The 22,924-nt window shown below is 45.0% G+C and overlaps 1 protein-coding gene across 1 annotated transcript in view; it reads right to left on the bottom strand.

The window, feature by feature from the left end:
* Positions 1-22,924, bottom strand: part of SYCP1 (synaptonemal complex protein 1) — a 470,977-nt gene that overhangs the window by 214,034 nt on the left and 234,019 nt on the right. Inside the window, exon 13 of the mRNA XM_088446296.1 lies at positions 18,298-18,473. Within this exon, the coding sequence (XP_088302422.1) occupies positions 18,298-18,473 (176 nt within the window). The remainder of the gene's footprint in view (positions 1-18,297; positions 18,474-22,924) is intronic.

The raw sequence follows: 22,924 nt of genomic DNA, 5'->3' as shown, positions 1-22,924 counted from the left end.
AAAACTGAGGCCCTCTCAATCATGAATCCTCTATTAACCCTTTATAAATTGAAAAAATGTACTGTACCAATATACATGGGAAGAAACTTGTCAAATATCTACTGTAGGAATAGTGATCTCACCAAATATTAACCTATATGACATTGGTTTACCTAATTAATTTTATTGTAACATCTCATGACTAGCTAGAAATTGCTTGGTAAATATGATGGTATTCAAGAAAATTGTAAATTGCCCTAGGACTACAGCTATGGCCAAAAGTTTTGAGAATGACACATGTATTGGTTTTCACAATGGGGGTTATTCAGACCCACTCGCGAGCGGCAGTACGCTCGCAAGTGGGTCGATGTTCCCCACTGTGCATGCGCACGATGGAGGGAGCTCCGTCGTGCGCATGCGCGAGACCCGGGGAGCGACGGGCTTTCCATCGCTCCGGGTCTCGCACCAAAGGGGGCGTGCTGTCAATGTTGATTGACAGCACGCCCCCTTTGCTGGGCGTGCCGGGGGCGTGGCGGCCAGACGGAGGCGTTCCCATGGGAACACCTACCATCTGAAGCCGGCCCCATTGACATCACTAGTGATGTCAGTGGGAGTGATTTTGGCTCTGATAGAGCCAAAATCACTCCAGGGCTTGTAGCAGGGAGACCCTACCGCAGGGTCTCCGTCGCAAGTCCGATGGTCGCGATGGTCAAGACCATCGCGACCATCTTTTTGGCTGCTCGCATATGCTGTGGGTGGTCACCCACAGCTATACGAGCGGCCAGGAGGCCGCTCCATTTTCATGGAGGAGGGCCCTGATTCAGAGCGAGCGCTCTGGTCAGAGCGTTCGGCTCTGAATCAGGCCCAAAGTTTGCTGCTTCAGTGTTTTTAGACCTTTTTGAACGGAGAAACCACATGGCTTTAAAAATTTTGAATTCTATCATAAATCTTAGAACAAATTAGATACGGCTTGTTTTTTGCCAAACCATCATGTAGCCTTTGTAAACATGGAATAGGAAGGAAGCATTTAAAAATGCACTATACTGGTATATGATGGTTCCTTAAACAGCATTACTTCAAAATGTTGTTTTCTTCATCAAAGTATGTCTAAGGCACTATAAACGGTACAGTATACGCCTTTCCCTCATGAATACTCCATTTAACCATCTCGCTTACAGTAAAAGATATTTATTTAATATCAATTGAGCAGTGGATGGAATACACTCTAAAACATAAGAAATCTTTCCAAAGGTTCTGAGATGATTGATTTCCATTGACTCCAGGTAAAATTTCAGTAACCTAAATATGACTTTTACAAATACATTCAAATTCATCACTTAATTGACTTCTTCTATAAACAGGCTACAGTCATGCACACCACTTCTCTCTTGACAAAAACATCTATAGTATCTCCACCATACAAATGCAAAGTTAACAAATCATAAACTTTTCTTCTGGTACCTGTCCAACTTTCTTAACCTAAAGTTGCAATACAATGGGAGACATTCCAGGTGTCGAAGTCAAAGAGTATGATCGATGTACAATTATTATCTGATGATTCGGTCGTTTATAGTCTGATCAACGCTACTCTGCATCGGCGCAATCCAATGCGTACAAATGCGTATATATATATATATATATATATATATATTAATGCAGGTTTAGTCAGTGTGTGGGAAACAGGATTTATGTGTATGTCTGTATCTGTGTATGTTAAAAGGCACACAGATGCGCAGAGGAAGACCATGGTCAGAAACCTGCATATATTTAGCAATTGTATACCTTTTGTTCGATGCTGCTGTTGTTCAGAGGAACTGACATTTACATGCCAAATAAGCAGAGGAAAGCCTTTGATGATCTATCAGACTTCATGACTCCAACAAACATCTGCTTTTCTCCTCTGAGCAGAACAACCTTTTTGTTTATGACACCTTGGAATTTGGTTCAGGCAAGCTTAATGTTAAGTATGCCAGAAATGCATAAAGTTAGGGATATATATATATATTAATCCATTACACATACACTGATGCACATAACACACACACATAAACATATATGCATACACATAGACGCTCGTATGTGTATCCACATGTGTACACATAGACGCTCACATGCATACTCACATCCATACATATGACCATTACATGGACGCACATATGTGAACGCATATGTCTAGAATGGTGCCCATTCACTACAGTTAATAATCAGAGTTATTTAAGGAATCGTGAGATAATGATTAAGATGTAATATGTACCTAAATGAGATCTGAGGTTCGGAATACAGTGGACAGGTCGTGTTTGGTATTATACTAAATCCTTCTTTATTCGCAGATCTCTGGTTCTATCGGCAAGGAGATCACATCATACGTCCGCTAGTTATGGATCATAGGGAGTTATTGGTTAGCATGTTACCATTTTGTATGAAGTGTCTGTAGCCAGTTTAACTAGTTCTTCGGCGGGAAAAACTACACAAAGAAGCTGTTGGAGAACTGAGACATACCCCTAATGACACCTTATGAACTAACCAATGACCAGAGTGACCTGAAGCAAGAACCAATGAGAATCTGTTATTACGGGCCTTTGTTGTCTCTGTAATCTGTACCGAATAAAGGCTTGTGAGTTGGGTGCAGTATGCAGTCATTTCCCCATTTCTTTGGGTGACGGTGACCACAGGGTTCAGGATTGAAATACTGCATACTGGGACCAGTAGCGCAAAGCATATGTATCGGCCGTACTATTTTCATTGCTTTTTATTCTAATTGTTAAAGCTTTCCCTGTTTACATAAATAACTTTTTGTGCTTTGGAACCACACGTTTGAACTGGTAAGCAATTCCTTCTTAAGTGACTTGCAGCGCTAAATAGCGACTACTAGGAATCAATACAGGGGATATATAAAGACACCGTGGAATGGTTCAACATTTTCACCTCTATATGTAAGTGCTCTAATTGCTTGAACAATCTAGAAATGTGATTCATATTTGTATATAGAATTTACCTGTCTCCTAACTGCCTCACACATCATTTACCCTTGTTTCTAATCTATGACAAAGAGATCATGGTCAGATACAGTGGAATCATTTTTCAAATTTTCTTGAAATGCATTAGTTTGACAAGCGTCTAAAGGGAGATACAGAACTGAATACTAATATATGCTTATAATTTATTGTGCTTTCTCCTGATATGGCTCTAAAAAATTGCTACACACTAAAGATCACTCAAGAGGCCATATATCTAATAGGACATATCTTGAAAACCACTAGGGCATTCATAGCAAAAATTTGGCAGTCTCCAAGTGTCTCCCTAATATCCAAATTAATGGATTACATAAAATTCCAAAATGAAGATTATCCCAGATGCTTACACTCTACATTAAAATGAGAGTCAAATGGAAAACCTTTCTAGCCACAAATCCACTATGAAATATAGATGTTGTGTTAATCTTAGGGACAATCCCAATAACTCTGCTTTTTAGCAGTCTGCTGCTTCTGGGTTAGACAGCCATGAGCGTGGTTTCTGGCAGCTGGAACACAAATGCTGGGAGTCTGGCGCATGAGAAGGAGATTCCATTCTGTGCACCTCAGAAATCCTCCCCCTCTCTGGCTTTATAAGCAAATTTCACCTAACAACTCTTGAATTTGTCCTGCTTTGTTTGTGATCTTAAAATACGTCTGTTGGATACCTGGAACTTGACCTCAGATTGAACGTCATCTGCTCTGTTTGTGCTATTAAAATACCTCGGTTGAATACGTGGAACTTGACGGGCTGTACCCGTCACGAGCAAAACCTGATCTGAAGACATCTAACAGGTGATCAACTACCTATTTGATAAACTGTCTGCTTGATCTGTGCTTTTACTATATTGTGAGGAAATTCTGCCATGGGGTCATACTAGAGTGTATATAGTTACAATAACTCACATATGTTTGTAACACCATTGCTCATAAACCTACTGCCTTGCTTTTCACAGCCATATATATTTAGGACAAAATGACCTAACCTAAAATGGATCCTGCAGAAGGATACACAGGCTGCTCTTATTAAAGCAGTTTAGGCATTACAGATTAAACTTACTTCTGTGTAGGCTAGATTGGAGGATTCTCAGAGAATTCAGCCACAGCAGCCACCAGCAGCACCTGGTGGTGCTACTGTAGAACAAATTATCCAGTTGCCAGAAAATTTTTATTGGAATGGCATACCTCCCAACAAGGAGGGACAGGTCACGCGCCAGAGGCACGCCTGACCGAAATGCGGGGTGTGGCTTGAGGAAAAAGGGGCTGCACTTATGAAAAATGGGTGGAGCCTCGCGGCTTCCCCCATTTTCATCCCTTTGGGGGTGTGCCCAGCACTCTCCAAGACGCTGGGCAGCCCCCAGGCTCTCCCTACACAAGAGAACAGATGCCGTGCGCATGCACACAGCATCTGTTCTCCTCCTGCACACCAGCTGCTCTGCTATGCAGAGCAGCGGTTTGTGCTCTCCCAACTTCCCCCCCACTGCGGAACACTTCGGCCCGCGGGCGGGACAGAAAAACGGGACTGTCCCGCTGGGAGTGGGACAGTTGGGAGGTATGGAATCGGGGCCAGTACAGTTAGTGGCCTGTGTGTGAACCACTGTCCCCACAAGAGTGCCAAAGTCGCAGAGAGATGAACCTACTGTATATATGTGTTGCACTAGCTCAAAGCATTTTTAGCAGAAGAGGGAAAAAGTTTTTGGGAAACACCAGGGCCCCAACTCAATGAAGAGGAGTGGGGTCAATATGCTTATTTCCTTTTAATGTAAAGTATGTCAATTGTGCAACAATCTCTGACTCTGACTGCTATATCTCCTTAACAATTCCAGTCCATTTAAAAGGAATCTTTCTCCACTGTGCCCCTTATTGAATACAGGTCTATTGGCAAAGTTAATGATTAGTATGCAATACTAATAGTGAATAAAAAAAACAAACATTCTTCTGGAAACTATTGAAGACTGTCCAATAAACTAAGGGACAGTTAGCTATTAATGGACACTATTCATGGTCATTCAAAAGAAATGATCATAAATTTAGTGCATAACCCAAAATTTCTGATCACTCTTAGCATGCCCTGATTAAACAAGAACAGCCATACAATCAACTGGTGGTAGTCAATCTATCAGTCAAAGCTTAGTGGGAAATGCGCCAGAGTCTTTATTACCTGTGTGTGTAAAACGTCATTACCATCATTTTCACAAGATATATTTAGATATATTTTATAAAGCAAGTTGAAAAGTGTTCCATCACACAGAATTTGACTTTCCAAACGATATATAGTTCCTTTTGGTGAAATGTATTCCCTTGCTGAATCAGAGCTAAATACCATTTATGAAGCAGATAATTAAGCCCGGAGCTTCATTCGTTCTGCCAGGGTGTTATGATTCCTGGAGGGAATCGACGGTATAATGTAGAGCCAACTGATGATAGCCTTGAGGGCTGGAATGTATAGTACTAGTTGTGGCCAAGGGTTAAGGACTTGGTTGCAGCCGTTGGGCTGTCGATGCTGCCTTGGGGCTGGTTTGTTTTCACTAGTTGTGCCGAGGGCCAGAGATGTGATGCAACCTGTGGGCTGTAGGAGCAGCCTTGAGGGTGGGTTGTGGCTTTTATCACCGGCATGGATTTGCAGGGCTGGCTGGACTTTAACATGAACAAGGCCCAACCACTGCAAGTCTCCCTTAATGATAGACCAGTGTGCAGCTGTGCTGTGAACAGACAGGAGAATCAATCAGCATACACCTGACACTGCACACAGACAGGCAATAATCATTGCAGTGCCTCAGGCTGGAAGCTGCAGATCCTGACAGTACCACCCCACCCCTTCACGAGGAACCCCTAGCTCCAGGTTTTTCTGGAAAATCCTGAAAAAAAAACCTTACTAAGGTAGGAGCATTCAATGATCTCATAGGCACCCAGGAGAGTTCTTCTGGCCCATACCCCTTCCATTGGACCAGGAACTGAAGGGCTCCTCGTGAGAGTCTGGAGTCCAGAACTTTCTCCACCACAAACTCTCGATGTCCTTGGACAAGGACGGGTGGAGGTCTTGCTGGCTGTCTAGAGCTGTACCTGAGGGAAGAGGAGACCGGCTTGAGTAAGGAGCAATGAAACGTATTGTTAATCTTCAGGTTAGCAGGCAGCTTCAGACGGAAGGCCATAGGATTGATACGAGAGATAATCCTAAATGGTCCAATGAATCTGAGACCTAACTTCTGTGATTGTTACAAGACTAAAATGGTGTAGTAGATCGAGACAAGATCCTTATAATGTAATATAACAATGGGGCGTAACTTTTTCCCCCTAAATCCAAAAGCTATAGAGTGGTCGTACCGTACTCACGTAAAAGTGTTACGGTTTCCTCCTACAGTATAAAGGTATCTTTAACTAGATCTTCGCACCAGTGTACGGTTATCTAATAAGGGTGCTCACCATCATGAAACATGGGATCTAATGCAGAAAGATGGGCATACCCCAACTCACAATTAAAGGTGAATTCGTATGTTCATAAAGTTATTTTTCTGTTGTTGAAGTCTTATTCCTCTACAGTATATTGACCAATACTTCTTCCTCATATCCCAAATGGGCCGGGGGAGGGTAATATAAAGTGAAGTAGAAACTTGCCATCACAAGATGATCCAACAATTTCAGTAGTCACTTAAAATCCTAAACATTATTGACTGGGTGACCGATGAACAAGGAGCAGATGTAAACAAGTGGACAATAGGTCCAGACTAGTCCACAGCAAGTCACTGGTATCCAAGTCCAAAGGTAGCCCTGTGCCCTTCCACCACCAATGCGTTTCAACGCTTAAGTCTTTTTCAAGATGTGTGTCATAGGGCCAGAAAATGCAACTTTATATACCCCACTCAAGCCCTCTTCCTTCGAGGGGGTGGAGATATGCTGCAGTGTTATAATCATAAAAACATGAGACACCTGATACGGCATTGTTAATCATGCCTCATTTAAACTAAATCCCTATCCCAATGGTAAAAAAGATTACATAAAACCAATAACTGTACCTTTGCGTTAAACATTATGGAGAGCATCGTAGCCCGGAAATCGGAGAGGAGGATGACAAGTCCTACCCGCCAATAACTGTCGTGGCCCCGCCCAGCCAATCCAAGCAATAGAAAGTCCGCCACCCTTGGGACTCAGATGGAAGCCTGGCCGGCATTCCCCATGATGCAAGTCCATCTATGTCATCAGATGGATCCCGAGGGCGCGATGACGCTCCGTCTTAGCATAAGCGCTGGGGGATCGTGTGACCCACTGCATGGCTGTGCGTTTCAAACTCCCGGAAGCTAAATCAAATCTGAGTGACTATAGCTTATATAAAATCATCAAAAAAAATAAAGTCAAAGGGGAATTAACCCTTTAGGTAATTAACTCATAGTAGGATAAATCTGCATAACCTTCAGATACATTCCGAATTAAAATATAAAATTAATATGACATATCCTAAAACTCTATACATTACATAACATCTATTATAAGAACATCACATATAGTGGGTATTAAACAATAAAATGTACTTATAAAAATATCTAAATGGTCCAAATCTATTCTAATTTCCATAAAATAAATCATATAGTGTAACATTTAAAATGTATGCACATATTGTACAAACATCCAGAATGTTCATTTGTATTATCATACCTTATTATCTATACAAGATTATGCATATTTTAAAAAATATTTTTAAAATTCCTAGAAACCATTTAGTTTCAAATCTCTCTTCTATATTATTTTTCCTCCAGTAGGGAGGGACCAATTGTATGCCACTAAATGAATTAAGATCCCCTGTTATGCAATTGTGATTGTTACTAAAATGGGCAGATACGCCATGGCTAGCCAGACCCTTTCTGATATTCCGCAAGTGTTCGTCCATCCTATCTTTCAACTTGCGAGTGGTGCGTCCCACATATTGTTTGTTACATGCTCACTCCATTAGGTAGACCACATTCTTACTATGACAAGTTACAAAGTCTTTAATGTCAAATTCTTTATTCTTACTGTTCGACTTGTATCTAGTAATAACGGAATCTTTACTTTTGCAGATCGGTCTATTTATACTTTTTGTCTCTAAAGCGCTCTTAACAGATTTGTTTCAGCACGTTGTCTGCCTTTCGGTAAACAAATTTGGGTCTCTTATCAAGGTAATTGCATAGAACGGGATCCTTCAATAGTAGATCCCAGGGTTTCTTCACAATTTGTTCAAATTCTTTATGTTGGTTATTATATTTTGCAATAAAAGGGAATCTTGTTTTCAAGAATCTCTCCCCTATTACAAATGGCGTACTTCTGATAGGGTATCTCAATGCTTACAGGATCATATCCTTTTTTCGTAAATTGTTCCTTCAATACTGAGCCTTGTGTACAATAGTCATCCACTTTAGAACAATTCCTTCTTATTCTGTGGAACTGGCTTCTGGGAACAGAAGTCAACCAGTTACTGCGATGATTGCTATCAAATTGAAAAAAGGAGTTACAATCTGTCGGCTTAGTATATGTCTTGGTATGAATTTTAAAATCTTCAATAAAAATCGCTAAGTCCAAAAAATGTACAGTTTCTGGATGACTACAAAAGGAAAGCTGGATATTTCTATCGTTATTATTGAGGGATGTACAGAATTCATCCAGTGACTCCGCTGTTACTAAAATGTAATCCGATTCCCATTGGATAGATTTCTTCATGACTTCTGTAAAGTCCCTCAAGTATGATCTGGTTGCAATGGCCAATGGCTGTAAAGCGTGATCTGCATAGTGAGACAAATTGGAAGTGACAGACTCAGTTCCCGCAAGAATAGGTCTCCCTGGGGGACAGTCCATATTTTTGTGGATTTTGGGGAGGGTATAAAGAACTGGAATTGAATGTTGTGATATTAATATATATTTTGTTTCGATTTCAGCGATCACTTTTTTCTTCTCATATTTATCTAAATGACTAGCCAGTTTTTTTGTGATGCCCTCCATTGGATTCCCTCTAGGTTTTTTGTAGGTTTTTCTGTCATTCAATTGTCTCTCTATCTCTTTATTGTAATCTTCACTATTCTGAAAAAAACATGTTCCGCATAAAATACATTGCAGGCTACAGCATTTCTGGCAACAACCCTGTAAGTCAGTCCATGGATATTTTTCAGCATAAGTACTGTCTTTCCCCAATCACAGCTTTTTACATGTACTGTAATTTACTGTCTGTCAATCTACAATGTTCTGAACTAATGAGAAAACAGCTCTACAGGACAACAGAAAGCAAATGCTTCCATCAGACTACTGCTTCCTGTGTGTTGGGATTACTCACTGCACCATTCCATATTGTGCTAGCAGCGTCAACTCTCAGAGTAGTGGAGGAGTTGAGTTTGCAAATACGTGTGATTTATTACATGGCACATATGCCTGACAGCACCTCTGTATTACAGCTGAGGTTGGAGATGTTTGTAAAGGGTAGCAGAAATGGGTCATGTGATGTACAGATTGATGGGTTGGAGCAATGGGCACTGCTCTGCAGGATAGAAGTGGATTTGGGTACACTGTGTTCATGGGATGACAAATACCTGCTACATACTTCTCTGTTATCTCCCTGTAATTACGTATTGTATTCCAGCTTTTACATACATCATTCCAGGCTGTTCTATATAAGGTTTCACTGATAATTATATTGTAAAAGATAAAGAGGGTTTTAAGGGGGAGAGGGGGGGATAGGTTACTTGTAACTGACTGCATGCATCTGCATATTCTATGCATCACTTTCCTGCGATGTATAGTAACATTTTCCAGTATAAAATTTTTACTAATATATACAGTACACTACACAGTAATGAGGAAGGGAGGATCCGCGTGACAGAACCTGATTTGATAACAACGCAGGGCCCAACCTCAAACACATTATACATCAAATATCATCATCTCATATAAACATATACTCACACCACACATCATAAGTATATCATACACCACGGGTTGGGTACGGGATGCCGGCGATCAAAATCCCTATGCCAGGGTCAGACTGCCCATCCGGCACTTCTTGCAAATGCCAGGAGGGCTGGTGGCCAGACGGGCCGGTCCGGTTGCAAATCCTACTCGGCCGGGGATACTGGAAGGAGGTATACAGCGAGGCCAAACCCCTGTGACTTATGGCATGCCCCCTTGAGGCGAGGCCATGCCTCTTTTCCAGGTGTGCACACAGGAGTAGTGCAGGGGGACTGCTAGGGTTGCTTAGCAGCCGCAGTCCATCCCTGTCCTAGGCCGGCATCCCAACAGTGTTAGGATACCAACACCTGTCGGGAGGTGTCCTTACCCTCCCCCTCTCCCTACCCTAATCCTCTCTCCCTGGTGCATAAACCTAACCGCCCCCTAGTGCCTAAACCTAACAACCCCCTCCCCGCACCATAAACCTAACCCTCCCCCCTTAGTGCCCAACCCTAAAACCCACCTCTAGTCCCTAACCCTTAACCCTCCCCCTAACCCCGTTACTTACCTTTGGAATGCCGGCGGTCAGAATTTCGGCGCTGGGATTTTAACAGGTGTTGGGATACAGCGCCGGTATGCTAAGCACCAGCATCCCATGTGCCGGGATTCTGACCGTATTCCTACACCACACATTACAGACACATATCATACACACTAGACATACAAATACAATCACCACATCATACATACACATTACAATGCACTACACACATACACACCATCATACACCACAACACACCACACATATACATCACAGAGGCACATGCGCCCATCACATAGGCATATACACATATGCACACACAAATAAATATCACACATATACAGGGATTAATAACTGAAAATTTTGCTTACCTGGCATCCTTAGGTTCAATTATGTGGTGTTGAAAGTGGTCGGTCCTTTGTCAGTCATGTCTCATCTGATTGGCAGCCAGCAGCTATTGGGTGAAGGGGCAGAAGCACAAATGCGAAGAGGCACAAAGGGGAAAAGGGCAAAGATATAGAGGGGGACAGAGGCACAGATACGGAAGTGCAGAGACACAGTGAGAGAGAGGCACAAGTATGGGGAAGGTACAGATAGGGAGTGGTCAGAACAAATTAGTGGGGTAGTCTGAGCAAGACATAAATATTGGGAGGCATCAGAGGCACATATATGGGGAGGGGGCAGAGGAAAGATGCTAAAGAGCACAGCAACATAGAAGCAGGGGGCAGAGGCACAGATTTGGGGAGGGGGCAGAGGCACAGATATGGGGATGGGGCAGAGGCAGGAATGGTAAAGAGGATGATGGGAAAGACTGCATAGGAGGAAGGGCTGGGGCACCTCTATGTATGTCAGACAGTACTGTCTCGCATTGCAATCTTCTGTGCAGTGCATGCACAGTATGCTCGGCCACTCGGAGCAGGATAGGAGAGCTGGCAGTTGTAGAGGCAGAGATAAGAACATGAAAGCTTATACGGTGAAGGGCCAGAGAGGAGGGACAAGCATGTGAGAGGAGGACCCTAGGCTCCTAACTTCCCATTATCTGGCAGATACCAATGATCCCTGTGGGGGATGTGGAGGGCTGCAGTTTTGGGGCGGGGCCTCGGACAGCCCCTGGCAGGCTGCTGCTGTAGCATGAGTCTGCAGTACTGAGTTAGAATATCCAGGAGGGGAGGCGGAGCCACGGGCGGGACAGCCCTGGGGTCGGATGAAGCAGAGGAGAGCCATGCAGCTGCTGCAACATGGACCAGTCAAGGAGCAGAGGCGGAACTGCACGACGGACCAGGGGGCAGGATGGAGCAGCAGAGGATGGAGAGGCAGTAGCTGAGTGAGCAGGTGCACACACTGTATACTGACTAACCCTTGCCGATGGTTGATAGCGCGGCGCCCCCCTCTGCTGAACTGCCGCAGCGTCCAGGGCACATGCCCCACTTGCCCTATCCTACTTACACCACTGATAGATTGCGTGTATATACAGATATATATATATATATACATGCATACATACAAACAGTAATTATATACTCCCACTGCAAGCTCTGACAGTGCCTCACGATGGTCATATCTCCTCCCCCCCATACAGGTCACAGCTCTGATTGGTGGGGCAGCATGCATTAACCCCCACCCCCCTCACACACAGGGCATGGCTACTACTGGCTAGGGTTCCCACTGTCCCTCACATCATGGACAAATCATCCCCCTCCCCAGGTCACAGCTCTGGCACCCGCACACCTCCTCCCCCCTCCCCAAGTCACAACTCAGACTGACAGCGGCCTCCGGGTGATCATATCACCCGCACCCCACCTTCCTCCAAGTCACAGCTTCCGCTGGCAGGGCCCCCACTAGTGGCTCCCGAATATCACTCACTGCTCCTGCTGGTTGGGGTTCCAAATGTCAGCTTCCTCTGACCATGCCTCCCAATGATTATATTACCCCCATCACCACCCCATGTCACAGTTCACTTCTCCTGCAGGTCGAGGCTCCCACTGACGGCTTCCTCTTCCCGACATCTGCCTCACCTCCAACAGTGTCCTGGCCCCCCTGGATGTAAACTACTCACCTGTCAAAGCTCTGATGGCGGCTGGTTCCTGTCTGCATGGTGAAACTCAATTCCCGTCTCATGCTGACATACGCTGCACTGCACTGCAGAAGCTGCTGCTGCTCCCACGGGACTCCAGGAATATCATTTAAATAACCCGGCCTATCCAGGTGAGATGCTGAACGGCCAACAAATCGTTGGTCTGCTGGTTGGCCATAAACACAGCACGATGCATCAATACATCTGTAGATATATTGGGCATCGGCTGTGCAGCACAGCCAACGCTATATGTCTGTGAAAGACATCGTTCACAGACATTTCGTTTGTACACACCCGCCGTTCAGTTATCGATTTATTGACCATTCAATTGATCGGCAAAAATATCTGCCAGAGTGTACCCAGGTTTAGACTTGTCTGAAAGCATAGCATTCATCATCGTTCAACATTGCATGCAGTTTCATGAGGGGATATGTATGAACGGCAGATAACTGGCTTAGTGGTAACTGCGAAAAGTTATGTAATCAGTTACCGCTTCCCTACATGTGTGAAAGCAGGGAAATGGCAGGCATGACGGCACCACTACATCTTCATATAGCACCGATCGGGAATCACAAATTACACTTACTGTAGTCTGCACACTCCTTTAATTTCACCTGCCCCAGCTGGCACTACTGTATATCCATGACTGATGGAATATGCAGCCAGGGCTTGTGTACGTACAGTATATTAATAAAGGTTATATTACATTTTTAGTTGAGGGAACTGTATATTAAGCCTTCCCGCCTTTTGAACTTGGAGAGGAGGGTAAACAGGTCTACACTTCTAAGTTAAGTACACATGTAAGTTAGAATCGCATAGGTGTGGTTCCATAGGTGTGGTGCAAGTGTTTGAGTTGATAATGAGAATGACTGGCAACCTCCTTTTATCAAAGCTGCCCCTGTCTTCCCAGGTATAACTGTGCTTTTTGGAGTGCCATAACTCTATTGGTCTAAGCAAGTTAATTAGCTTACCTAGCAGTTCACCAACACAGTTCCTGCTTTGGTTTTATGACCTGTGCTGCTAAGATCTATCTCATTGTTGCTGAAACCAGCTCTGTATAATGTTTATTGTTACTGACTTTGGCTTTTCTTATGCCCACATATTGTTTGCTGCAAGCTGTCACCTAGAAATGTTTAAATCTCCAGCCCTGAGCCATGTTATATATTATAAGGTAGATAGGACAAGAACCAAGTCTTAATGGATGTTCTCAGATGTACAGTATGAGTCCAATATCAACAGAGACAGATAATATGACAATAACACTTCAATTTATGACATATATGAATAAATGTCAAGTTGTTATGAAGCAGACCGGTTGTAAACAATTAATGATTGAGGGCCTGATTCAGAGCCGGACGCTCTGACCAGAGCGCTCCCTCTGAATCAGTGCCCTCCTACCTTAAAATGGAGCGGCCTCCTGGCCGCTCGCATAGCTGTGGGTGACCACCCACAGCATATGCGAGCGGCCAAAAAGATGGTCGTGATGGTCAAGACCATCGCGACCATCGGGCTTGCGACGAGACCCTTGTGGTAGGGTCTCGTTGCCGCAAGCCCTGGAGTGATTTTGGCTCTATCAGAGCCAAAATCACTCCCACTGACATCACTAGTGATGTCAGTGGGGCCGGACTCAGACGTTAGGCGTTCCCATGGGAACGCCTCCGTCTGGCAACCACGCCCCCGGCACGCCCACTAAAGGGGGCGTGCTGTCAGTCACCATCGACAGCACGCCCCCTTTAGTGCGAGACCCATAATGACGGCTTGGCCGTCGTTATTCGGGTCTCGCGCATGCGCACAATGGAGCTCCCTCCGTCGTGCGCATGCGCATTGGGGGAACATCGACCCGCTTGCGAGCGTCCTGCGCTCGCGAGCGGGTCTGAATGACCCCCTGAATGCACAGCACTGGCCTGCTTATAAATATAATGCAAATGCACACCAGTATCCTGAATGTAGAAAATGTACAGATGTGTCCTCATACACCTAAAATTTTTGGGGAAGCAATCGGGAAGCCGACTGCCTAAATACCGGCATGGGTGAAATGCCGGGCGTCTAGATGTAGACGCCCGCATTTTCCCGACGCTGGGAGACCGGAGACCGGCGCCTGGCGCCTAGGGCTAGGCACCCCCCCGGGAGGGTTAGGCTAGGGGGAGGGAGGGTTAGGGTTAGGCACCCCCGGGGAGGACTTAGGGTTAGGCACCCCCCCGGGGGACTTAGGTTTAGGCAGCAGGGAAGGGGGTGGTTAGGCACTTAGAGGGGGGATTAGGGTTAGGCACTTGGGGGGGAAGTTAGGGTTAGGCACCGCTAAGGAGGGTTAGGGTTAGGTTAGCAGATACTTACCTAGCCACGATCAGGATTTCCAGCGCTGTCGGGCTTCCGCTGCTCCTGTCGGGCTGCCGCTGACGGGAATCGAACCGCCGGCCATGCGGCCGCCGGTATATCATACCCATTACAATTTTTGACCCATATGGCACAAGACACCTAGCGTGATTCCAGTGCTATGCACTTTTTCTTCAATTTTGCTACTTTCTCCTCAATTTTGTGTCTAAATTTGTATACAGTGGGCCTGATTCAGAGCCGAAAGCTCTGACCAGAGCGCTCGCTCTGAATCAGTGCCCTCCTCCATGAAAATGGAGCGGCCTCCTGGCCGCTCGCATAGCTGTGGGTGACCACCCACAGCATATGCGAGCGTCCATGATGATGGTCGCGATGGTCTTGACCATCGCGACCATCGGGCTTTGCGAAGGAGACCCCGCGGTAGGGTCTCGCTGCCGCAAGCCCTGGAGTGATTTTGGCTCTATCAGAGCCAAAATCACTCCCACTGACGTCACTAGTGATGTCAGTGGGGCCGGCTTCAGACGGTAGGCGTTCCCATGGGAACGCCTCCGTCTGGCAGGCACGCCCACCAAAGGGCTGTCGATGTTGATTGACAGCACGCCCCCTTTGGTGGAAGACCCGGAGCGATGGAGAGCCCGTCGCTCGCCGGGTCTCATGCATGCGCACGACGGAGCTCCCTCCGTCGTGCGCATGCGCAGTGGGGGAACATCGACCCGCTTGCGAGCGTCCTACGCTCGCGAGCGGTTCTGTATGACCCCCAGTGTACCAGGGGCCTGATTCACTATGGATCGCTATTCTGCTTATACGCACGCAACGCAGTTGCTAATATCATCGGTGATATTTAAATGTCTGCATTCGCATTGCGATCGCAGCCTGACATAAGGACGCACATTTCCCCTTATTCACATCCGTATACTTGGCCAACATAAAGAAACAATCGGTAACATCGGACCCATACGCAGTTAATGCAGGTCAGACCTCACTCAGGAATTGCTTACTTCTGGGCACGCTATGAGACCTCAGGCGGCATCTGGTATCGCAAAGGCTAATTTATGCACGCCCCTGCAACAGCGTTGAAACGCACTGGCACGCCTGTGTTCGACCGACCACCCCCCATTACAACCCTTTCTGTCAGTCACTCTGCCATGGGTCTGCGTAGCCTCTGCGATAGCAGTTCTGATTGCAGCATCTGGCTTGCATACGAATGCGCAGTGCGAATTAATCGAACGATTGCATGCGAGTAAGCAACTGCGTTCCTTGCTGAATCAGGCCCTAGGTGCTTAGGATTAGTTTTTGTGTCTCAAAGGAATTAGCATAACGTCGCAGATAAAGCCTGGTGCAGATCACTCGTATTGGACCTGTCTTTTTTCAGACTTGCTTTTTCATTTGAACGGCCTATATGTCGGCCACTGTGTACCCTGTATAAGTCTCAAGTCTGTGGAGTGCTAAACAGGCCTATTTGGCGCAATTTGAGGATATGTGACCGTGGACACATCTGTATAGGCTAAGACTTCTAACTCCATACAGAGAAAATGCAATAATACTGTACATGCTGTGGTACAATATATCGCTCACCATGTGCTTTGGCTGTTTGTGTGTGTGTGGTCTTTCCATCAGTGTCTGTCTTCTCTGCAGGGCCGTAGCTAGGGTAGTGCGGACGGTGCCATCGCACAGGGCACCACACGGCATGGGAGCTGTTGGGCCTGTCATATTTCTGTTTATTATCATTCTTGCTTGTAGCTTCCCCTTATTTCATCCCCAGCATCTCCTGGCCCTTTTTTGGGTGCATTATGTCCCTTTGAAAAATGAGGGGAGCACCAATGCTCTTTTTGGCACAGGGCACCAAAAAGTCTAGTTACGGCTCTGCTTCTCTGCTTTAACAAGCTCAGCTTTAATAAGTTCTCAGCAACTGCCAGGCATGTTATTTCACTGGAGGTTGCTGGACCATGTAATGGTTTTTCCCTCTGCTAAAACCTACCTTTTTTTTTTATTCAAACTTGGGAACTCATTCAGAGCCGCTCGCAAGCGGCCCGATGGTTTGTGAATGTGTATGCGCACGCTTCATTCTGCGCGTGCGTGAAACTACTCTGTGCGATCGCAGCCCGCTCGCTCGCCCAGCAAAGACAGCCCAATTAAATGAGTGACAGGAGAGGCTGTTTGTGGGTGGTAACAGAGGCAGGACATTAATAACGGGGGAGTGGAGGTGCGAACGCAGGCGTGCCTGAGTGTTTCAACGCCGTTTTTAAGGCATGCATAATTAACAGGCAGCGTCATAGTAAACGTCACATGCTTGTTTTTTACACTGAAGTCCTCGCAATGCTTACGCCAGGGTAAGGCAACCACAAGCGATGCGATCGCTACCGATCGTGCTCGATGTACCAATATTTTAATACACTTCCTGGAGATGACGTGCACTAGTTGGTGTCTCTACATAGGCTAATGGGTGTCAGCTTACACAGAGCGATCGCCCGCACAGCCAAAGTGGGTGTGCTTATGCCTTGGCGAGCGATCGCTTCCCATGGCGTCGCTTTGAAAAATTTGCATACGCTGGATGCGAGTGATCGCATCTAGCGAGCGGCTCTGAATGAGGTCCTTGGTGTGGTGTTGAGTTGCAGGGAAATCTGGCACTTTAGCTCCCTTAGTCAGGCAACAAGAAAAAATGTGTATATTTGCCCGTATGCAAAGCTGTACACATCTAGTGATACACTCACCCCCTATTCATACGCTTGCCTGATAATGATCCAATAAATTCTGTTAAGAGTCATTAAGAGCAGAACATTTGGCAAGTTTAATATCATTGTCAATTGGTTCATAGCTGAATAATGGATGAACAGAATTTTCTACCTAACATAGGAAAAACACTTGAAACAGTGGCCCTGATTCAGAGCCGGTCGCTCTGACAGAGCGCTCGCTCTGAATCAGGGGCAGTCTTTTTTTTTTTTTAGAACGGTCTCCTGGCCGCTCGCATAGCTGTGGGTGACCACCCACAGCTATAGCGAGCGGCCAGGAAGATGGTTGCGATGGTCAAGACCCTTGTGGTAGGGTCTCGTTGCCGCAACCCCAGAGAGATTTCGGCTCTAACAGAGCCAGAATCTCTCCACATGGGAACGCCTCCGTTTGGGCAGCCGCCCACCAAAGGGGGCGTGCTGTCACTCAACATCGACAGCACACCCCCTTTGGTGCGAGACCCGGAGCGACGCATTGCCCGTCGCTATCCGGGTCTTGCGCATGCGCACGACGGAGCCGGCTCCGTCGTGCGCATGCGCTCTGGGCCTCCATCGGCCCCGTTGCGAGCTCTTAGCGCTTGCGACCGGGTCTGAATCAGGCCCAGTATACAATGCAAAATCTAGCATACATATGACAATATAATATGTTTAGAGATATCATTAAATTGTATATTAATAACCAGAATACACCTTCATGCTTTATCTTAATTACTGTAGATGTTAAATTCTTACTTTTTCTGTTCAGATATGAGTGTTTCTTGCAGACTGTCAACTTTAGATTCAAGAGTTGAAAGTTTCAGGGCATTTGTTTCTTCAATTTCTTTCACTTGTATTTCTTTTTCTTTGATTACACCAGTTAATAATAGGTTTGCATTCTGTAATTCAGTCTCTCTGCTTCTTAGTGCATCCTTAGTGCATACATGGAAAAATGCAAAATCGAAACAAAGAGATCATAAAATGTTACATTTTTATCGTAGTATTGTGGAAAGTATCCTGATTTATGGGATTGTCGTATCGTATGAGAACTGTACTGAGGCTGGACATAGGGCGCTAGATCAGGTGGTTAGGACGGCTATTAGAATTATTGGGGTTGCGCTATGACGCACCCAGGAGATCTATGAAAAGAGGCTACTGAAGAAATCTAGATCCATTTTAGCAGATCCCAGCCATCCAAACCATGCGGTCTTTGAGAAATTGCCATCAAATAGGAGTTTTAGAGTTGTGCATTCTTGTACAAAACGGTTGCCCAACAGCTTTTTTCCTTCTGCAGTGCGTAAGTTAAATGGTTGCAATCCTGATCTGTTGTTATGATGATGTTTTTCCCTTATTATTTTAATAGTAGTGTAATTGCTGCCTGTCTTACTATGCGGTATAGTGCTGCTTGGTTTTTTCATTGACATCACTTGTATTGTTAAGTATACAATACAATACAAATTTATCAAATAAATCTTACCATGAGCGAAAACATACCCCCTACATTTTTGTTAGGATATTAGAATTTTCTAATTTAAAATCATACTGTATTAACTGGTACTTCTTTTTAGATTATGAAGTACCGTATATACTCGAGTATAAGCCGAGTTTTTCAGCACAAAAAATGTGCTGAAAAAGTACCCCCTCGGCTTATACTCGAGTCAAGTGTAGCGCTGACCGGACGGAGTTCGGTCAGCGCTACACACTGCCAAACACACAGCCGCCGGAGCCGGCAGCTGCGTGTTTGGTGTAATCAGCAGCCGCTGAGAGTCTGTCAGACTCTCAGCGGCTGCTGCTGCTCCCACTGCGGGAGCCATCTTCCGGCTCCCGCAGTGGGTGATGGGAGACACGTCGTCATGACGACGTCTCTCCCATGCAAATCGGCCGGAGGAGCGGACAGCGGCGGGACCAGGAGCGGTAGTTTAAGGTAAGTGTTTATTTATTTTTTATTCTTTTCACGTCTCTCTCTACTAGGGGGGGGACGGACTACAGGGGGCACTACCAGGGGGCGATGACTACAGGGGGCACTACCAGGGGGCATTATCAGGGGGCACTACCAGGGGGCGATTACTACAGGGGGCACTACCAAGGGGCATTATCAGGGGGCGATTACTACAGGGGGCACTAAAAGGGAGGATTACCACTGGGGGAACTACAAGGGGGGGATTACTACAGGGGGCACTAAAAGGGGGGATTACCACTGGGGGAACTACCTGGGGAGGATTACTACAGGGGGCACTACCAGTGGGGGATTACTACAGGGGGCACTAAAAGGGGGGATTACTACTGGGGGTACTACCAGGGGGGGATTACTACTGGAGGCACTGAAAGGGGGGATTACCACTGGGGGCACTACCAGGAGGGATTACTACTGGGGGCACAACCAGGGGGAATTACTACTGGGGGCACTACCAGCTGCTGCCATTTCCCACACTAGGCTTATACTCGAGTCAGTAAGTTTTCCCAGTTTTTTTGGGTAAAAGTAGGTACCTCGGCTTATATTCGGGTCGACTTATACTTGAGTATATACGGTACATTAACTGTAAGGTAAAAACGTTGCAGTTTAACATAGGCAGCAAAAGTTATTACCAAAGACAACTGCTTTTGAAAAAAAAATCCAATGGGTTAATTTTTTGTTACTTATACCACTTTCATACTGCCAGCAGAGGTGAAACTAAGGGGTGGTCTGGGTGTGCACTGGACCACCCAGGCCAGCCTGCAACATTTTTTCTCTCTTCTCTCCCCACCCCGGCGCGCCGCTGGCGCGTCCTGCCTGGTAAGGGCTCAGAGCTCTGCTTGTTTTTGTTGATATAGCCACAAATATACAATGATAAATGGGCCCCTTTGTCTCTAAGCTGACAGGTTCTGTCTTGCTGCAGTCTATGTGCAGTGCTGCTACTGAAGCTGGAGACTAAAGTGAATTCCTAGCAAACACAATACAGCAGTGATTCCTAAGCTGGGTGCCACAGAGTGTTTGCAGGGCTGCCTCGGGTTGGTTATCTAGTACCAAATAAAATTATTTTTAGTCAATGTGATTGGCAACCACTAGAACTGGTTTTGCCTATCATAATATATGTGGACAAAACCCTGTCCACCACCACATAAGTGACCATAAGGATAACATGTAAGCACAATTTATTATTTTTGCTGAGATTCTAAATAAGCCTACGAGTACAGTGGAAAAAAAATGCTGATACTCTAGGGTGCCTTGATTCATAAGTTTGGGAACCATTGCAATTCAGAGATTAGTCTTCACTTCATAGCAGGAAGTAAACACCCATCACACCCATTTTCTTTGGAAAAGAATTGTTACATTTTTAAAGGACAAAAATGAATGCAAAGATGATTGATGTTTGCATTGCTAAAAACAATGCATTAAGATTACTTGAACTTAGGGCATGATTCAGAAATGTACGTACATTTCTGATGGTGGAACGCCTATTCATGTGCAGGACCCATCACAATCTATCATAATTCTAAAGGACATGGGGGCCTAGGCGGCCCCCAGGCCCATGGCTATTGACCTCATCCAGGAGTCAGATAGGATGACCTGATAATGGGGATAAAGCTGGCCATACACGAGACCAACATCCAACTAGTTGGTTGGTTGGAATGAAAATCTGGTAAGGTATGGAAACAAATGACAATCAGTCATTTGCTCCCAAACGCCGGAAACCGGACAAAAAGTGTAGTTTAAACAAATTGTTTAAATCAAACATATAACTAACTTGTCTGATCGACCATTTTCGTCTCTTTCTGCATTTGGGAGCAAATTGCTGATTATCATTTGCTCGAATACCATACCAGATTTTCATTCCAACCAGCCAACTAGTTGGATGAAAGTTGGTCTAGTGTATGGCCAGCTATAGCCTAGAAAACTTTCCTGCCTAAATCATGGTCACAACTTCCAATGTAACATAAGTTCTGGAGAGGGGTTGGACCTGGGACCACCCATTACCAAATGTCTAGTTTCGCCTATGACTGCCAGCAATAACCTGTGTTATTTTACATGAATGCACAGCAACCAGGGATATTGCTCAGTGTGAAAGGGCCATGTTGAATAACCCGGGTCGAGTGACCCGGAAATTTAACCCGGGTAACGAGCAGGGTTGAACACGGCTCGTGGTGCAGTGTGAATGGGTAACTCGTTCACAGCAAGGTAAGAGCCGGCGCTTGGTGATGATCTAATCTCCAAGTGCTGGCCTGGCACGTGAAGGCTGTGACATCATCGACCCAGATGAAAAGTGTTTCAGTCGGGCCACACCCATGATGAACCCGTATCCCGGGTGCGACCCAGGTTTGCGGTGTGAAAGGGGTATTAGCTTTTTACAAAGACCGAGCTCTTATTTACTTATCATCAAAAAAAAGTTAACATTTTATATGTAACTTTCCACTACACATTTACATATTGATTTCCTTTGCTTAAGAAATATGTAATATGTATCAGAAATGAAGTTTTTGAAGATGAACATATGCAAAAACATAGGAACGTACCAAATATGCAGGTGCACTGAATCTTAAACAATGTACAACATATGTCACCATAAGAAATGAGCCTCACTAATAAAATCAAAGTAGCCATCTACAAAATGAATATCAAAACAAACAAAAACCTGCAAACTGTAAATCATGTTTTATATATAAATCCAGAAGCATGTAAAATGGCGTCTAGGCTTATGTGGTGATTGTCAAAAATAAAAAATAAATTATATGCATTTCATACCAAAAATTGGATGTCTAAGGTCGACAATCATAAGGTAAACAAAATGTCGAATGTCAACATGGTCGAAATGCCGACACCCAAAAGGAGACATTTGTTCGTGAGGTTTGTGAGCAAATCCAAAAAGGGCTACAGTATATTAGAATTGATTTTAACAGCCTCTGATCCCCGGTTATATAGGTCTGGTGCCTCTAGATCCGGTCTTTCCCCTCGGCATTTGGGTCCTGCTGTTGCTTTTAAAAAGTTTTTTCAGACACAGCTCTTGCTCTTTTGCATTGGTACCCGCTTTCTATTGCTAAGCCTGAACGTCATATAGTGGTTAAAATTCTATTGGCAGCTAAAGCTGCTTTCATTAACCTGAAAATGCTCTACCTCTCCTTCTTTGCTTTAGGTCACCTCTAAAATACAGTTTAACTTAGAAATAGAAACTTTTGACGTTCTGTATTCTACATCAGCATCATTCTGTCTAATGAAATGGTTTTCATGGCATTTATATGTCACAGAAGGTGAAGGAGCTATTGCTTTCAAATAACTTTGTGACTCTGCTTTTTCCGATGATAATTTAAGTAAATCCCCACAATAAGCTATTTTTGCTGGTTCTGGTGTTTGGCCATTTTATTCCTTTGATTGACTATCTGGTTAAACTGGTTGCTTGCTACTATGTTG

Source organism: Taudactylus pleione, unplaced genomic scaffold, assembly GCF_031769625.1.
Source record: "Taudactylus pleione unplaced genomic scaffold, aTauple2 ptg000396l, whole genome shotgun sequence".
Taxonomy (NCBI): domain Eukaryota; kingdom Metazoa; phylum Chordata; class Amphibia; order Anura; family Myobatrachidae; genus Taudactylus; species Taudactylus pleione.
The sequence above is the reverse complement of the archived record's forward strand: the minus strand, read 5'-3'. Positions and strand labels throughout refer to the sequence as shown.